This window comes from Heptranchias perlo, chromosome 22 (genome assembly GCF_035084215.1).
Source record: "Heptranchias perlo isolate sHepPer1 chromosome 22, sHepPer1.hap1, whole genome shotgun sequence".
Classification (NCBI taxonomy): Eukaryota; Metazoa; Chordata; class Chondrichthyes; order Hexanchiformes; family Hexanchidae; genus Heptranchias; species Heptranchias perlo.
Window position 1 is genome coordinate 36,857,488 of NC_090346.1, and position 17,041 is coordinate 36,874,528.

The 17,041-nt window shown below is 44.0% G+C and overlaps 1 protein-coding gene across 1 annotated transcript in view; it reads right to left on the bottom strand.

The window, feature by feature from the left end:
• The window catches only part of dnah3 (dynein axonemal heavy chain 3), a 170,403-nt gene that overhangs the window by 72,949 nt on the left and 80,413 nt on the right, over positions 1 to 17,041 (bottom strand). Inside the window, exons 25-30 of the mRNA XM_068003063.1 lie at positions 16,492 to 16,602; positions 14,988 to 15,102; positions 10,408 to 10,606; positions 9,034 to 9,142; positions 4,088 to 4,201; positions 466 to 642 (exon numbers count right to left, since the gene is read on the bottom strand). Of these exons, the coding sequence (XP_067859164.1) occupies positions 466 to 642; positions 4,088 to 4,201; positions 9,034 to 9,142; positions 10,408 to 10,606; positions 14,988 to 15,102; positions 16,492 to 16,602 (825 nt within the window). The remainder of the gene's footprint in view (positions 1 to 465; positions 643 to 4,087; positions 4,202 to 9,033; positions 9,143 to 10,407; positions 10,607 to 14,987; positions 15,103 to 16,491; positions 16,603 to 17,041) is intronic.

Below are 17,041 nucleotides of genomic sequence, written 5' to 3' on the forward strand. Positions count from 1 at the left end.
GTGCTTCAGCCCCCTACCCCCCAACAAGGGTGGTGGTATCCTTTGTGCATTGTCCTCACATAACCTGGATATGGAGTTTATGTAGTTAATTGCAAATTCTAATTCCAAAAACAGCTAAAGCGATCTCATCAAAGGCTCTCGTCATTAAACCTCTGCTTTAGCTCCTAGCTATCAAATAATATTATGGAAAATATTTCTTCTTTTAGGGGGAGGAAGGGAGAAGGAAAAGAATAACTTACAAATATGGGGCACATACTTCAGCCCTCAAACGGTTAGGAACATGTTCTTGTGACAAATATAGTTAGAAAATCAACCTGTACACTGTAACATTTATAAGTGCCTTTTAAATCTCACTCTTCAGTTTGTTTGAATATATATTATATGCTACCATTTCCAAACTTAATTTAAATACCAGGATTTGTTCAATACTTTATTACATCATAAAAAAAAACATTTGAGATTTACCTTAAGGTTGTCTGGAAGCTCAGCTCGACCTGCGTACCCAGGATTCATAGTAATAAAGACCGAACATGTTGGGTTGAGAGAAAGTTCAGTACCCTCAAAGTAAAATGTGGAGAGATTGCGTACAATTGCTTGTTGAATACTGAGAATCTGTTGTGCGACTACAGACAGCACTTCAACCTAGGGATCAAAATAACAACCCAAACCCTGTTAACACTTGAGATTTTAAAACTCCGCAATACTTTTTCATTTCTGTGCGGACCATAAGGGATAATAAATGAATGAGTTTGTGTTTTATAACAGGTTGATGTTGTTTTGAATAATTAGGACATGTTCAGGAAGATGCCGAACTGCCATCAAAAGTCCCAAAGGACTGGCAAGTAATTTGGAAATCTAAGAGGAGAGGGAGAATAATTTGTGTGTTATATCTACAAAATGACAGATTTATCAGTGCAGTATGATGCCGTACTATACAAGCAGTTAAAATGACGGCAGATCACCTACTCCCTCTGATCCGCTGCCTTCCCGCCATGTCCCGATGCTAACCTGCTCTTTTGACATCTGCAAGAAGGCAGCGGAGTCCTCTTTAAATACACAGCTCGGGTCCGATGACACGATCTGCAATTTTAGTTGAAGGCCTGAGCGGAGGAACAGTGACGGCTTCCCCATCAGGTCAGACCTGCCGGGAGGTGGATCGTGGGCCAGAAGAGGCCCAGGCAGATAAGAAATGACATTTTAATTTTAGGTTTCCTTGTGGGCCAGGAGGAGATGCCTTGGGCCTCCCTTGCGGCTCCCCTTGTCTGCTGATTTGCAAACACAGAACACACTCCTTTAAATAAAATCAAAGCACACCCATTTGCACATGACAAGATTGTAGTGAAGCAGCAAATGGCTTTTCTGGCTCTTTTCCTTTGCCAGAGAATAAAGATGTTCAAACATTTATTCACAAAAACAGTGTTCCTTTAATAGCACAATTCTGAATCTTTGTTTGCTTATTGTTGGATCACCAACAGGCTGCACCATTGGTCCATAATTACTATGTCCATCACTATTTCTTTTTAATTTTTAGGAAATGAAAGATAAATTTTCTAGTCACGTCATTAGAAGATGAAGAGACATTCTAACAACAGTCTGCTGAAGTCTCCACTGCACAATGTTTCCTTTATTATAACCAGCCACTGGAACTGGATTGTTTCATAGAATAAATCTGAAATTAGATAACATGTGGGACTTCAACTCATCTGTGTTCTCAGCAACCACCCCAAATCTGGCAGATTAGTCATTGGATGGTAGAGGCTAATGCAGTGTCAGCTGTGGCTCAGTGGGTTGCACTCTGGCCTCTGAGGCAGAAGGTTGTGGGTTCAAGTCCCATTCTAGAGACTTGAGCACAAAAATCTAGGCTGACACTCCAGTGAAGTGCTTCCCTGTCCTACAGCAAAGCCTGGTCTCTAATTGTCTTGGATTTCCCTGCCATTGGGCCAAGACTGTGCCCCGCTGGGACTGTGTGGTGGTTGGTGTGCAACAACCACCTCCATGTTAAAAGAATCCACATGCAGGCATCTTCCACCAAGTCATCCTTGACCCTGAGGGACTGCCAGAAAGAGGTGAATATGTTGGGGTTGCTCAAAGTAGAAGTGGATGCTGTGAGGGAAGAATTAGGGTAGTAGGTGCTGATCTTTTCTCATCACTCCCATCTCATTTTATTTTGTTTTAATTGATTTGATTTTATTGGCCGTTCAAAAGTGGGCTCCTCGCTGACCATCTATCTATAAATATTAAAATCAGTCAAAATCCTGTCATCTGTAAACATTTCCTATAGGCTTTTCAATGTTAATTGTGTCCACACGTGTGTTACATCTGGTGACATCTGCCCGGTAATACTTTTAATAGGATTTTCCTATTAATATGATGGTGTGTGATGCTATAATACTTTAAAACTGCTTTGGGTCTGCATGCAGTTGCAGGCTCTTGCCACTGGTGATACCGTGGAGCACTTTTTTCCCTCCTCTTGGCTCCGAATCTCTGTCAAAGAATCGTACAGCATATAAGGAGGCCATTTGGCCCATCATATCTGTTCCTGCTCTTTACTAGACCAATCCAAAACAAATCCACCTCCCCCCATGCTTGCTCCACAGCCCTGTATCTTCCTCTGCTTCAAATATTTATCCAATATTAACTTAAAAGACACAATGGTCTCTGTCTCAACTGCTCCCTGTGCTCCCATGCTCCTACAGTCCTCTAGGTAAAGAAATTTCTTCGAACCTCTTGCCTCACTCTCTTGTTATAATTTTAAATTGATGACCCCGTCACTGACTCCCCAACCGGAGGAAATAATCTTTTCCTATTCACCCTATCAAAATCCTTCATAATTTAAAAAATCTGCATTAAATCTCCTCTCAGCCTTCTCATCTAAAGTGGATTTAGGTCTGGCATCTCCAGTATCTCCTTATATCTGTAGTTTCCCATCCTCAGCATCATCCTGGTGAATCTACGTTGTATGCTTCTAATATCTTTTCCATACTGAAGCACCCAAAACTACACACAGTAATCCAAGTATGGCCTAATCAATGTTTTGTATTAATTTATTATTACTTTGTTATCCTTGTACTCTCTGTCCCTATTTAGAAAACCCAAAATGCTACTGCCTTTTTTTTTAATAGCTTTATCTACCTGTACGCACAGATTGATAAAGTCATAGAGAAGGCCAATAGCACTTTCAGGGAATTATGTATTTGAACCTTAGGTATCTCTGCTCATCCGCACCCCTCAGTGCCTTTCCATTAAGGGTGCATACCCATTCCTCGTTTTTCCTTCTAAAATGTATTACCTTACATTTATTCACATTAAATTGCATCTGCACCTGTCTGCCCAATCCACTAACCTGTCCATGTCATTTTAAAGCATTCATAGTCTTACTTTTGTGTCACCAATTTTCGAGATTGTGTTCCCTATACCAAGCCCATTATATTGCCTGGACTGGAACGAGTAGAAGTAATCGATAGGCTCCTATTACCAGGAGAATTGCTGGTCTGTGCTGATCTTAGCCAGACAGTAGCGGGAGCACTAAATTTGGCCTCACCACACCCGATTTAATGAAGGGGGAAAAGAACACAAACCAGGGCTACCCAGTGATCTCCGCTGGGAAGGGTTTGTGTATAAATGTTGGGTGAGGACAGGCTCAATTGTTGCTTTTTTTTTTAACCTAACCACTCATGACAAAATAACCTACCAACACTCACTTGGTCAAGGTATGGAAAGTGGCTGACACTCATGGAACTGTGCTCCAGCACCTGAGCGTGAATGGAGAGAGAAGCGGAGAATATTGGATTGTTTTTTTAAAAAGAGAGGAAGGGAAAATAATACATAGAAGAGCTTAAGCTCAGAAGATTATAGGTTCAAACCCCACTGCAGGAATTGAATGCTGACGCTTCAGTGAAGTTCCGAGAGACTGCTGCATTGTCACAAGTTCCATTCTTCAGGTGAAGCTGGAGACCTCAAGCTCCACCCTATGCAAATTATAACTCATTTAGAATTCTACTGTCTGCATCCTAATAAGCAAGATAAGTTATCCAAATTAAACATCTATGACTATTTGGTCCTGATCTTTCTTAGCCCATTTAATTACCTCTATTCTGTTGAACTCATCAAAGCAGGCCCATGCCCCAGATTGGGCGAGACCCTTGAAAAATTTCCCCATGGCTTTATAATCCAGACCATCGGAGCAGTTGAAAACTACACACTGTAAAGACAGAGAAAAAGTGAATGAAGCAGAATATCAAACTCAACAGCAGCATCTAACATAGGTCACCTTTGTGATTGAAATAATTACAAATATCCTATTCATGGTAATTTAATGGCCCAGAATTTCCTGGGAAAATAACGGTGAGTTTAATGCGCACACCGTTATTGTGGCGAGGAAGAAATGCGCCATGAGTTGCGAATCGCCACAAATTGCTGGACAATTTGCATCGTTCCACCAAAAGGATCCTCAGGTCATTAAATACCAGCCCTAACTTTCTGTGCCGTTTAATTTGTTTTAACAGCGCAAATGCAGCAATTTCTTGAAACTCACGGGGAGGTAGACAGTGAGCTTCAAGAAATTGCTAGGGCATGGTACCATGCTGGGATATGTAACAACGTAAGGACACTTTTAATGACGAGATTTATGTTCTTGCAATGCTACTCAACCTCAGAGGCCCAGAAAGGGAACAATTGAAACTGTGGTGTCTCATTTCTACCGAAATTTTTAACATTTAAAATTTAAATTTTTCTCTAACTTTTCCTCTCTCTTTTTTGTCCAAACTTTCTTTCCCTCTCTTTATTTCTCTTTCTGTATCTAATCTGACTCTAATTCACCCTACTTCCGGTCGTTCCTCTGTTTCTTTCTCGATGTTTAAGTTTAATTGGTTAAGGAGATAGATTACTTGGTCCCGTCGTTCACCAAGGTCCCAGATGCCCCGTTCACCTCGCACTTTCAGCAATTTGCGGCGCAAAAAATTTGCGAGCTGAAGGGCGAGGGAAAAATATCCAACTCACAGGGAGATGCCAGGAGATTCCCCGCTCCAGCAAATTCTGGGCCAATATGTTTACCAATTTGATTCTCAATAGCCTGTACTATACTAATAATTACTGTATTGCAATATATAATAGGTCAGATAAAGACATGGGGTAAATTTTTGTCTTCACCGCCTGGGCAGTAATCTGGCAGAACGGATCGCCTGCCCGTTGTAGAACCTGCCTGATTTTTATTCTTTCCGCTCCACCAGATTACCATCCAGGTGGTGAAGATTAGCATTTACTCTTTTAATTTTGAAATGAGATGCCACATCACAAGTGTATACATGATCTAACTGGTCACGTGTTAGAAGTGGAACTGCCTCAAGTTTCCATTCAAAGGATAGTTTGTTAAGGATTTGCTTTTTATTTTAAAATGGAATAATTATATCCTTGTCCCTTCACAGGGCACTTTTACAATTTGTTTTGTTAGAGTTGCTCCTTCTTGGTCTCATCTTCCTCGACATGACATGACGACACTGAAACTATCACAATTTAGATGGATTGCTGCCCACTTATACCTGCCATGCTGAAAATATCCATTCTCGCACAACTGCTGAAAATTAGTTTTTTTAAAATTATATCTTTTATTTGGCAAATTCTCAATATGAGCAATTCTTCCATCAACAATAGCAAATAAGAAGCCTATTCCTTTAAAATTCATACATAAGCATCCTGGGACCTTTAAAGCAGCTCTGGGCTCCATAAAGGAGGCCTAAGTAGAGCTGGAGCTTGGATGCTCCTTTGAACTGAACCTCTCCCAAGAGGTGAGTTTTGCCAGATCATAGTGGTACTGAAGTGCTTCATTAGAAACAATTTTACAACACCAAGTTATAGTCCAGCAATTTTATTTTAAATTCACAAGCTTTCGGAGATTTTCTCCTTCCTCAGGCAAATGTTTCAAGATCTCCTTGAAGCCTACGCATTTATACATATTGAACAATAATACATGGTGTTTACAGACTGCCCCTGCAACTGCCCGTTGCCAAGGCAATCACCGTGTTCAGACAGAGAGGTGTTACCTGCAGAACCTCCGAATACACATTCAATAAAAAAACAAACAGGGAAAAAAAACAGAGAAAAAAAAACAGAGAGAGGCAGAAACATCCGGAAGGCAGAGAGAGCCAGCAAATGACCCATTATATTAAAAACAGATAACATTTGTTCGCTGGTGGGGTAACGTGTAGCGTGACATGAACCCAAGATCCCGGTTGAGGCCGTCCTCATGGGTGCGGAACTTGGCTATCAATTTCTGCTCGACGATTTTGCGTTGTCGTGTGTCTCGAAGGCCGCCTTGGAGTACGCTTACCCGAAGGTCGGTGGATGAATGTCCATGACTGCTGAAGTGTTCCCCGACTGGGAGGGAACCCTCCTGTTTGGCGATTGTTGCGCGGTGTCCGTTCATCCGTTGTCGCAGCGTCTGCATGGTCTCGCCAATGTACCATGCTCTGGGGCATCCTTTCCTGCAACGTATGAGGTAGACAACGTTGGCTGAGTCACAGGAGTATGAACCATGCACCTGGTGGGTGGTGTCATCTCGTGTGATGGTGGTATCTGTGTCGATGATCTGGCATGTCTTGCAGAGGTTACCGTGGCAGGGTTGTGTGGCGTCGTGGACGCTGTTCTCTTGAAAGCTAGGTAGTTTGCTGCGAACGATGGTCTGTTTGAGGTTGGGTGGCTGTTTAAAGGCGAGTAGTGGAGGTGTGGGGATGGCCATAGCGAGGTGTTTGTCCTCATTGATGACATGTTGAAGGCTGCGGAGAACATGGCGTAGTTTCTCCGCTCCGGGGAAGTACTGGACGACAAAGGGTACTCTGTTGGTTGCGTCCCGTGTTAGTCTCCTGAGGAGGTCTATGCGATTTTTTGCTGTGGCCCGTCGGAACTGTCGATCGATGAGTCGAGCGTCATATCCCGTTCTTACTAGGGCGTCTTTCAGCGTCTGTAGGTGTCCATCGCGTTCCTCCTCGTCTGAGCAGACCCTGTGTATTCGCAGGGCCTGTCCATAGGGGATGGCCTCTTTGACGTGGTTAGGGTGGAAGCTGGAAAAGTGGAGCATCGTGAGGTTGTCCGTGGGCTTGCGGTAGAGTGAGGTGCTGAGGTGCCCGTCTTTGATGGAGATTCGTGTGTCCAAGAAAGAAACTGATTCTGAGGAGTAGTCCATGGTGAGCTTGATGGTGGGATGGAACTTGTTGATGTTATCGTGTAGTCTCTTTAGTGATTCCTTGCCGTGGGTCCATAGAAAGAAAATGTCGTCGACACGAATCTCCATCAAAGACGGGCACCTCAGCACCTCACTCTACCGCAAGCCCACGGACAACCTCACGATGCTCCACTTTTCCAGCTTCCACCCTAACCACGTCAAAGAGGCCATCCCCTATGGACAGGCCCTGCGAATACACAGGGTCTGCTCAGACGAGGAGGAACGCGATGGACACCTACAGACGCTGAAAGACGCCCTAGTAAGAACGGGATATGACGCTCGACTCATCGATCGACAGTTCCGACGGGCCACAGCAAAAAATCGCATAGACCTCCTCAGGAGACTAACACGGGACGCAACCAACAGAGTACCGTTTGTCGTCCAGTACTTCCCCGGAGCGGAGAAACTACGCCATGTTCTCCGCAGCCTTCAACATGTCATCAATGAGGACAAACACCTCGCTATGGCCATCCCCACACCTCCACTACTCGCCTTTAAACAGCCACCCAACCTCAAACAGACCATCGTTCGCAGCAAACTACCTAGCTTTCAAGAGAACAGCGTCCACGACGCCACACAACCCTGCCACGGTAACCTCTGCAAGACATGCCAGATCATCGACACAGATACCACCATCACACGAGATGACACCACCCACCAGGTGCATGGTTCATACTCCTGTGACTCAGCCAACGTTGTCTACCTCATACGTTGCAGGAAAGGATGCCCCAGAGCATGGTACATTGGCGAGACCATGCAGACGCTGCGACAACGGATGAACGGACACCGCGCAACAATCGCCAAACAGGAGGGTTCCCTCCCAGTCGGGGAACACTTCAGCAGTCATGGACATTCATCCACCGACCTTCGGGTAAGCGTACTCCAAGGCGGCCTTCGAGACACACGACAACGCAAAATCGTCGAGCAGAAATTGATAGCCAAGTTCCGCACCCATGAGGACGGCCTCAACCGGGATCTTGGGTTCATGTCACGCTACACGTTACCCCACCAGCGAACAAATGTTATCTGTTTTTAATATAATGGGTCATTTGCTGGCTCTCTCTGCCTTCCGGATGTTTCTGCCTCTCTCTGTTTTTTTTTCTCTGTTTTTTTTCCCTGTTTGTTTTTTTATTGAATGTGTATTCGGAGGTTCTGCAGGTAACACCTCTCTGTCTGAACACGGTGATTGCCTTGGCAACGGGCAGTTGCAGGGGCAGTCTGTAAACACCATGTATTATTGTTCAATATGTATAAATGCGTAGGCTTCAAGGAGATCTTGAAACATTTGCCTGAGGAAGGAGAAAATCTCCGAAAGCTTGTGAATTTAAAATAAAATTGCTGGACTATAACTTGGTGTTGTAAAACTGTTTACAATTGTCAACCCCAGTCCATCACCGGCATCTCCACATCATGCTTCATTAGAAGGAGGGGAGAGGGGGGGGTGAGGCAGAGGACAAGTAGCAGGTGGAAACATTGGCAGGACCACCAGACCTGTCCTGGCAGAGGGCATCCACTATCAACTGATCATGAAACAATGTTAATGCTGGGAGTGGGGAAACCACAGCCTGAATGGTCACACTGTCTTAGCTGAGAGAGGAAGCATGCTGGCTGCATGCGGCAGTAAGGCTCTGAATGGCAAAAATGGAAGGAAAGTGAAGTCAATAAAATGGAAAATGAGGTTTTGGGGCGGTGGGGGGGTTTAATGTGTAAACAAATGAAAATAGATGGGGAAACTGATACATACAAATAAAAAAATGAGATTAATATAAAAACATAAAGCAGCAAGCACATACATAGCATCCCATAGTAATAGTTACCTGTTTAGCTACAGCTTTTGCTAAATCTTTTGTTGTTTCTGTTTTGCCAGTGCCTGCCGGCCCTTCTGGGGCACCACCAAGATGTAATTTTAAGGCCCCCATCAATGTCCTAGGTGCATCGTAAGAAGAATACGGTAAGGATAAGCAGGCGACTAAAGTAACTTTATATGTGAATCTGATGCATTCTCTAAATTCCCTACACTTAATATTTACTGTAACTGCTTTTTTAATGAGATTTACACTTAGTATGCCTCAATCTGCATGGTCTTAAAAAGAAGAGGTTGTTAAGCTCGTTACAGAAAAAATGCTCTTCTATTATATTTATACAATCATTTAACTGTGCTGCTTCCCTAATTGAATTGGTTCCCATTGACGCTGAATCTGCTCTGTTTATACTGTGTTTGTTACTTTGCATCAACTGCACATGCAGAAGATTATGCCACCTACATTCAAGCCCCAAATGGCAGGCTCCACCTACATGCTGATCATGTGCACTGTTTATCTTTGCCATCATTTGCTGTATTCTTGGTTGGAGACAGTGAGGGACAATCCTATTCCAGGAGGCTTTTGCTGCCTCAGATGGCAAAAGCGGAGGAACTCTTGCCAGTGGAAGCAACCCCTCAGTATAAAAAGGAACATTAGTGACAGCATAACGTATCTCTGGGTACAGATGCACTGAAAAACAGATTTCATGTTATTCTGTCCATCTGCTTCGCCCTTAGCCTCACAGAACACTTGCAACCACTGCTGAAATATTGCCAAATACTGACAACTTTGTACCATGGATTTGTTGCTCACTGGAACTGAATTGGGACTTCCCAACTTACTTCAATTACCACCTGTTAGCTGGTCAGAACAGGAGAAGACCTATGTTCCGTGTCTGAGCTTAAATTGATCAAAATTCTCAGATGAAAGATCAGTGTTGAGTGCGTTCAAAGAAAACATCCTAACACCTGTTTGGTTTCCAATTATAGCCACAAAATAAAACATTTAATTGAATCCATTCTACACATTTATGAAACTACATGAACTTTGGAAGGATTTGGGACTTCTGAAAGGTGGGTCTCATTTTCTTCAACAGTTTCAAACTTAAGTTTAAACCAGAGGAAAGCGAGATCTACTTTTTTTTTGTAGAAGGACAGATGTGTACTGACAGGTAATATGAGCCAAATTGCAGCCTACAAGCCAACATATGATGGAAATCTTCATGCAATGACAGACTTTGTGAAGACATAATACATTATCTTGTGAAATTTATTAATCTTCCCTGCAACAGTTGCCATGTAAGGAGCCCAAAATGCCTGTGCAGCAATCACTTCCTTGAAAATGTAAGATTCAGTTTCCTTCAGAAGAATAATCTGTGCTTTATTGTACCTGTAGCATCGATCAGTGAGGGGCGTTATGACGAGTCGTGCAGAGTTACCCAGATATTCATAACCATATGTCAGAACTGTAGTGATCATACGCACAATAACATTATTCTCTTCCCAGTAGTATCTCAGCTGGGAAATCCATATGAAATCATTGAGGCTTGATACTTGAGCTTGTGCCAGTTCAGCAACCACATCACGTGCTGCAAGAACAGAACACACACCATGAACCATTAAAATATCTCTTTCTTTCTGTAATTATTTTCCTCTAATTTTCTCCCTTCCCTTCCTCTCCTGAAGGCACTGATTCCCTCACGGGGGTACAGTTATATAGATGTGCTCGCACCCCAGTAGGTCACTCCGATGGCCATTATTTATGTGTGAGCCTCAACCGCGAGTGTCTGCAGGATACTTAATTATGGAGGACATCACCTGTCCAATCTTGTCCTCACCTGGCAACCACACGTGCACACTACCAGGAGGAGTTGCTGTAAGGCATTCACGGGCAGGAATCAAGGCCAATTTTCATTTCCCTTATCCAAGGCACTGTGGCCAATTACTGTGCTCCTATCGCTGCCCTTGATGATCTAGTGGAGACCAGGGGGCAAATTTTAACTTCCAGCCAGAAAGGGAGCGAGGGGGGAGATTTCCGGGTGCAAAACCTGGAAGGTAAGTGGACTACGACCTTAATGAGGCCCATCAATTGAAATTCCGGGTTTCACGCCTAGCGGGCTGGCTTGGCTGTCCGGCAGGAAGGCCTGCTGCAGGAGGCTGCAGCTGGGGATCAAAGGGAGGGAGGGAGGGATCATAGGCCGGAGAGATCGGTGTGGGGGGGGGGGTCAAGGAGAAGTTCAGGGGGGAGGTGGGGAGGTTCAGGGAGGGCTGAGGAAGAAATCGGGGGGCTGAGGAAAAGATCAGGGGGCTGAGGAACAGATCGGGGGGCCGGGAAGAAGATCGGAGGCTGCTGGAGTTCGGGTGAAGAGTTGGAGGTAGATGGGGGTCCACCATGGGGTAGGGAGTTGGGGGGGGTTGGCCAATCGCAGGGGTCCTGTCGGCCAGGTGAGCTTGTTGGGCCCAGTGAAGCATTCTTGCTCCTCCAGGCCCATGAGCAGTGCAATAAAGGCACTCACCTCATGATCCGGCCCTTCCTGCCTGCTTTCACCTGAAGTGAATGGGAAACGATGGGAAACCCGAACAGGTAAGGTTAAATTTATTTTATTATTCCAATACACAAAATATTAAGTACCTCCAGTATCTCAATGAGGTACATTGTCCTTTTAAGTATCGGCCCGCTGGCTTTAAGTGGGGGCGGGACTTCCTGGTGTCTGTTCTCCACACACAGACAAACCTGCCTGGGTTAAACCCAGAGGTAGGCGGTTTGGAGCCGGGATGCGGTCCCGCTCTGAAAACAGAGTATGTTTACTCCCCACCTGCCCTCAACCCACCAGTTCTTAGGGGTTAAAATTTAACCCCAGGGATCAGCCCAGAGGTTATGAGTTCAAATCATAAAAAATGACAATGAAACTGGTTCAGTAATTCCCTTCAAACAAGGGAACCTGCCATGTCCACACTACGTGGCTGACCCAACCAGTCCCCATCCCCCAACACCCTCCTCCGCCAGGCTGAACTTGTTCTTACGTTGAACAACTTCTCCTTTGACTCCACTCAAAATAAAAGGTGTTGCTATGGGACCCGTATGGGTCCTAGCTATACCTGCCTTTTTATGGGATACATGGAACATTCCTTGTTCCAGTCCTACTCAGGTCCCTTCCGTCACCTCTTTTTCCGGTACATTGATGACTGTATCAGTTCCACTTCCTGCTCTCGCCACGAACCGGAAAATTTCATCAACTTGGCTTCCAATTTCCACCCTTCCCTCGCCTTCACATGGTTATTCTCCAACTCTTCCCTTCCCTTTCTCGACTTCTCTATCTCCATTTCTGGGGATAGGCTGTCAACCAATATCTACTATAAGCCACCAACTCCCACAGTTACCTTTCACCTCGCTTCCTGTAAAGACTCTATTCCATTCTCCCAGTTTCTCCGTCTCCATCGCATCTGATCTGACGATGCCACCTTCCGCACCAGTGCTTCCGATATGTCTTCCTTTTTCCTCAACCGAGGATTCCCCTCCACTGTGGTTGATGGGGCCCTCGATCGTGTGTCCATCCCATCTCCCGCACTTCTACCCTCACCCCTTCCCCTCCCTCCCAGAACTACGATAGGGTCCACCTTGTCCTCACCTTGCACCCCACCAGCCTCCACATTCAATGGATTCAATGCATTCAATTCTCTGCCGTTTCTACCACCTTCAGCGCGATGCCACCATTAAACACATCTTCCCCTCCCGTCCCCTTTCAGCATTAAAAAGGGACCGTTCCTCCATGACATCCTGGTCCACTCTTTCATTACCCCCAACACCCACTCTCCTTCCCACTGCACGTTCCCGTGCAAGCGGAGGAGATGTTACACCTGCCCTTTCACCTCCTCCCTTCCCAGCAGGGTTCCAAACACTCCATCCAGGTGAAGCAGTGATTTACTTGTACTTCTTTCAATTTAATATAGTGTATTCGCTGCTCACGATGCAGCCTCCTCTACAGTGGGGAGACCAAACTCAGATTGATGTTTGATGAACACCTCCGTTCAGTCCGCAAGTGTGACCCTGAGCTTCTGGTCACTTGCCATTTAAATTCTCTGTCCCACTCCCACTCTGACCTCTCTGTCCTCGCTCTCTTACACTGTTCCAATGAAGCTCAACAGAATCTTGAGGAACAGCACCTCATCTTTCCATTAGGCACATTACAACCTTCCGGACTCAGCACTGGTTTCAATAACTTCAGATCATAACCACTGCTCCCATTTTTTCGGACAGCTGGTGCTGGTAATGGTTCTGCTGTTGCCATTTACAGCTCCTCTAGACCCCTCTTTTGTTTCTTTACTTGTCCCATTACCACCCTCCTTGGTCATGGAAAAGGACAGGGAGGGGCCGGAAATAAAGGTTCTAAATTGGGGGAAGGCCGATTTTAATAGGATAAGGCAGGATCTGGCCAAAATGAACTGGGATCAGCTGCTTGTAGGAAAATCCGCATCGGAGCAATGGGAGTCTTTCAGAAGGGAGATTGAGACCATACAATGGCAACATGTTCCCGTAAAGGTCAAGGGTGGTTCCAAGAACTCCAGGGAACCTTGGATGTCAGGGGATATACGAGAATGGATTAGGAAAAAAAGGAGGGCTTTTGGCAGATACAAAAGGCTAAAGACGGAGGAAGCCCTAGAGGAGTACAAAAAGTGCAGGGGGATACTTAAAAAAGAAATTAGGAGATCAAGGAGGGGCCATGAAATAACACTGGCGAGCAAAATAAAGGAAAATCCTAAGATGTTTTATAAGTATATTAAGGGTAAGAGGATGACTAGGGAAAAAATAGGGCCCATTAGGGACAAAAATGGCAATCTGTGTGTGGAGCCGGCAGATGTAGGAGGGGTTCTAAATGAATTTTTTGCATCTGTTTTCACTATGGAGAAGGACGATTTAGACATAGAAATACGGCAGGGGGACTGTGATATACTCGAACATATTAACATCGAGCAGGAGGAGGTATTGGCGGTTTTAGCAGGCCTAAAAATGGATAAATCCCCAGGCCCGGACGAAATGTATCCCAGGCTACTGTGTGAGGCAAAGGAGGAGATTGCGGGGGCTCTGACACATATATTCAGAACCTCTCTGGCCACAGGGGATGTGCCAGAGGACTGGAGAACCGCTAATGTAATACCATTATTCAAGAAGGGGAGTAGGGAAAAAACAGGGAACTACAGGCCAGTGAGCCTAACATCAGTGGTAGGAAAATTATTGGAAAAAATTCTGAAGGACAAAATTAGTCTCCACTTGGAGAAGCAAGGATTAATCAGGGATAGTCAACATAGCTTTGTCAAGGGAAGATCATGTCTGACTAATTTGATTGAATTTTTTGAGGGGGTGACTAGGCGTGTGGATGAGGGTAACGCAGTGGATGTGGTATACATGGATTTCAGTAAGGCCTTCGATAAAGTCCCCCACAGGAGACTGGTCAAGAAGGTACGAGCCCATGGAATCCGTGCTGTATAACTCTATGACTCTATGACTCTATGACTTGCCTTGCACCATCATCCCTTTTGTCATTTAATCTCTCCTGCCCTCCAACCTATCACAGACCTTCCCTTTTGTTCTTACCTCCCCTCCCTCTCCCCCCCACCCCGCTTTCTGTACTTGCTTAAAAACTGTTAAATCACAAACTTTTTCCAGTTCTGACGAAAGGTCAACAACCTGAAACAGTAACTCTGTTTCTTTCTCCACAGATGCTGCCTGATCTACTGAGTATTTCCAGTATTTTCTGTTTTTATTTCAGATTTCTAGCATCCACATTATTTTGCTTTTATCTTAATACCCTCAGTTGTCAAGGCAACTAAGGTTAGGCAATAAATGTGGCTTTACCAGTATTGTCCACATCCTGAGGACAATTTTTTTTGTTTAAAATAATGTGACGTAGTTGAAACAAGCACTTAGTGTTATTTCCTCATTAACATGAGAGGCCGTAAGCAATTATTTACCGTGTACATCAATGACGGTGAGTGCTCCAAGAGTCATGCGTGCTCCACTAGATAGCTTTCCTCGCACTAGTTCCACTATTTCACTGATCTGTTCATTGCTTTTCGTTAGATAGTCCTGCAAAGTAATAGTAAAAGTGTGAAGTACTGATATAATAATTGATGCAATTCTTAAAAAAATTACTCAAAATTTAAATTATTTTATTCCCCCTCTTTAGGTTTCCCCTCACTCCCTAAACAGGGCAATTTGGTCAAGCCACCTACTCCCGGATTTCTCCAAATTCACAAATAACCCATTAGCTGTAGTACATTATTGCAACCAGAAGTGCCTCAGAGACTCAATTACTTAAGGGTGCATTTACACTACATGTTTAAAAAGCTGGTGTGATGCGATTTCAGCTTTGCATCAATGCTAAATCTATGTATTGGGGCTCAGGTGTTAAAGCCTGAATTGGCCTCAAAGTGAAGAGGAGCAAAATGCCTTCCGCCAGGGAGTTTCAATCCATTTTGTTCCGGTGTCAGGCTAGGTCCTGACTGCAGATTGATGCTGTATTTACATCATTACTACATTTATATTGTAATTACTTTGCATCAACAGTACAATTGTAGTGTGAATGTACCTTAACGACAAGTTTTATTGATTTTCTGATAACTTTGTTACAGACACAGTAGAACCTGTTTATTGTGGCCATAATTCGCAGGTGGCTGCTTTATTGAGGACATCTGGTATACTATTTTGTCAGGGTACATTCCCAAGTTCTCCTCATCTCACTCATTCTCAGCTTCACTGTTTCACAATAAATGTATCATTGTCCTGTTCTTTACAAAGTAATTTGCAAACCTTTGTGGCAAAATCATTGTAAGTTTTTCACTTGAAAATTAGTATACCTATTCCAACAACTGTTTTTCTTCAGCTAGTGGACAGACATGAGGGAACAATGGGGGTAATTCTGTTTGTGTCATAAATAGGATTTTTTTATAAAGTTACGTGCAATTTTGTTGAATGATTATTTGAAAAATAAGAAAACTATGTACATCTCCAACTGCAACCCCAGCCCATTATTATAGCTGTAATGGTCCAGGGGGCAAACCTGCTGTTTGTTACTGGGTTATCTTGCTTTTCTCATGAGTATGTGTACCTGCACCACATAAAAGGGTCCCATGAATTCCCATGAATCTGGACTGAAAATTTCACCATTTAAAAATCAGTAACCTGGATCTATCCAAGCCCCTGTGGTTCACTGGTCAGAGTACAATTCAGCCTGCAACACTTGTGCACAACACCAGTCACACCCACCTACAGTGCCTGTTATCTTCCTGCGTCACTGTGACTATTTAAAAAAGTAACGTAACAGGCGGTGTATTTTCAGTGGATGCCTTTTGCCATCTAGTAACCTACACCTAGTACGTTATGATAATGTGATTGTACTACAATCTATTATAAATTGCGCCTTAGAAAACTACAAGAGTGTATACATATAGGAAACAAGTGGGTGTTTCAGCTTACTGGTAAAGTCCCATCTCTAATTGCATCAGAGACCTCACTGGTCCAGTAGATTGTGGATACGCTTATCACCACCTGTCCAGTCCACTGAAGAACCCATTTTCTACGAGGAAGCTTCAAATCCAAAGAATAACACACAAATTATTTTCAATCACAAATGAGAAAAGTTATTTATGTTTGTAGTGCACAGAATACTTTTCAAAACCAATGTCTTGACAAAATTCATTTTCTCAGATATAAACAACTCAAAGTAATATACTTCCTATACTCCAATGTTTTCTACTTACCTCTCATAAGAACCACGCTGAGCCAGTTGGAGCTACCATAACATTCCATAATCTAGTCTGCATTGGCATATTACAATGTCATGACCAGTATTGGAGATGCTGCCATTTATACTCATTTACTGAAGTATCGTAGAATCATACAGTTCAGAGGGAGGCCATTGTGCTTGTGCCGGCTCTTTGAGCCTGAGTTAGTCAATAATCTAACGGTAAGGGAACACCTAGCTAACAGTGACCATAACATGATTGAATTCGATATTAGGTTTGGG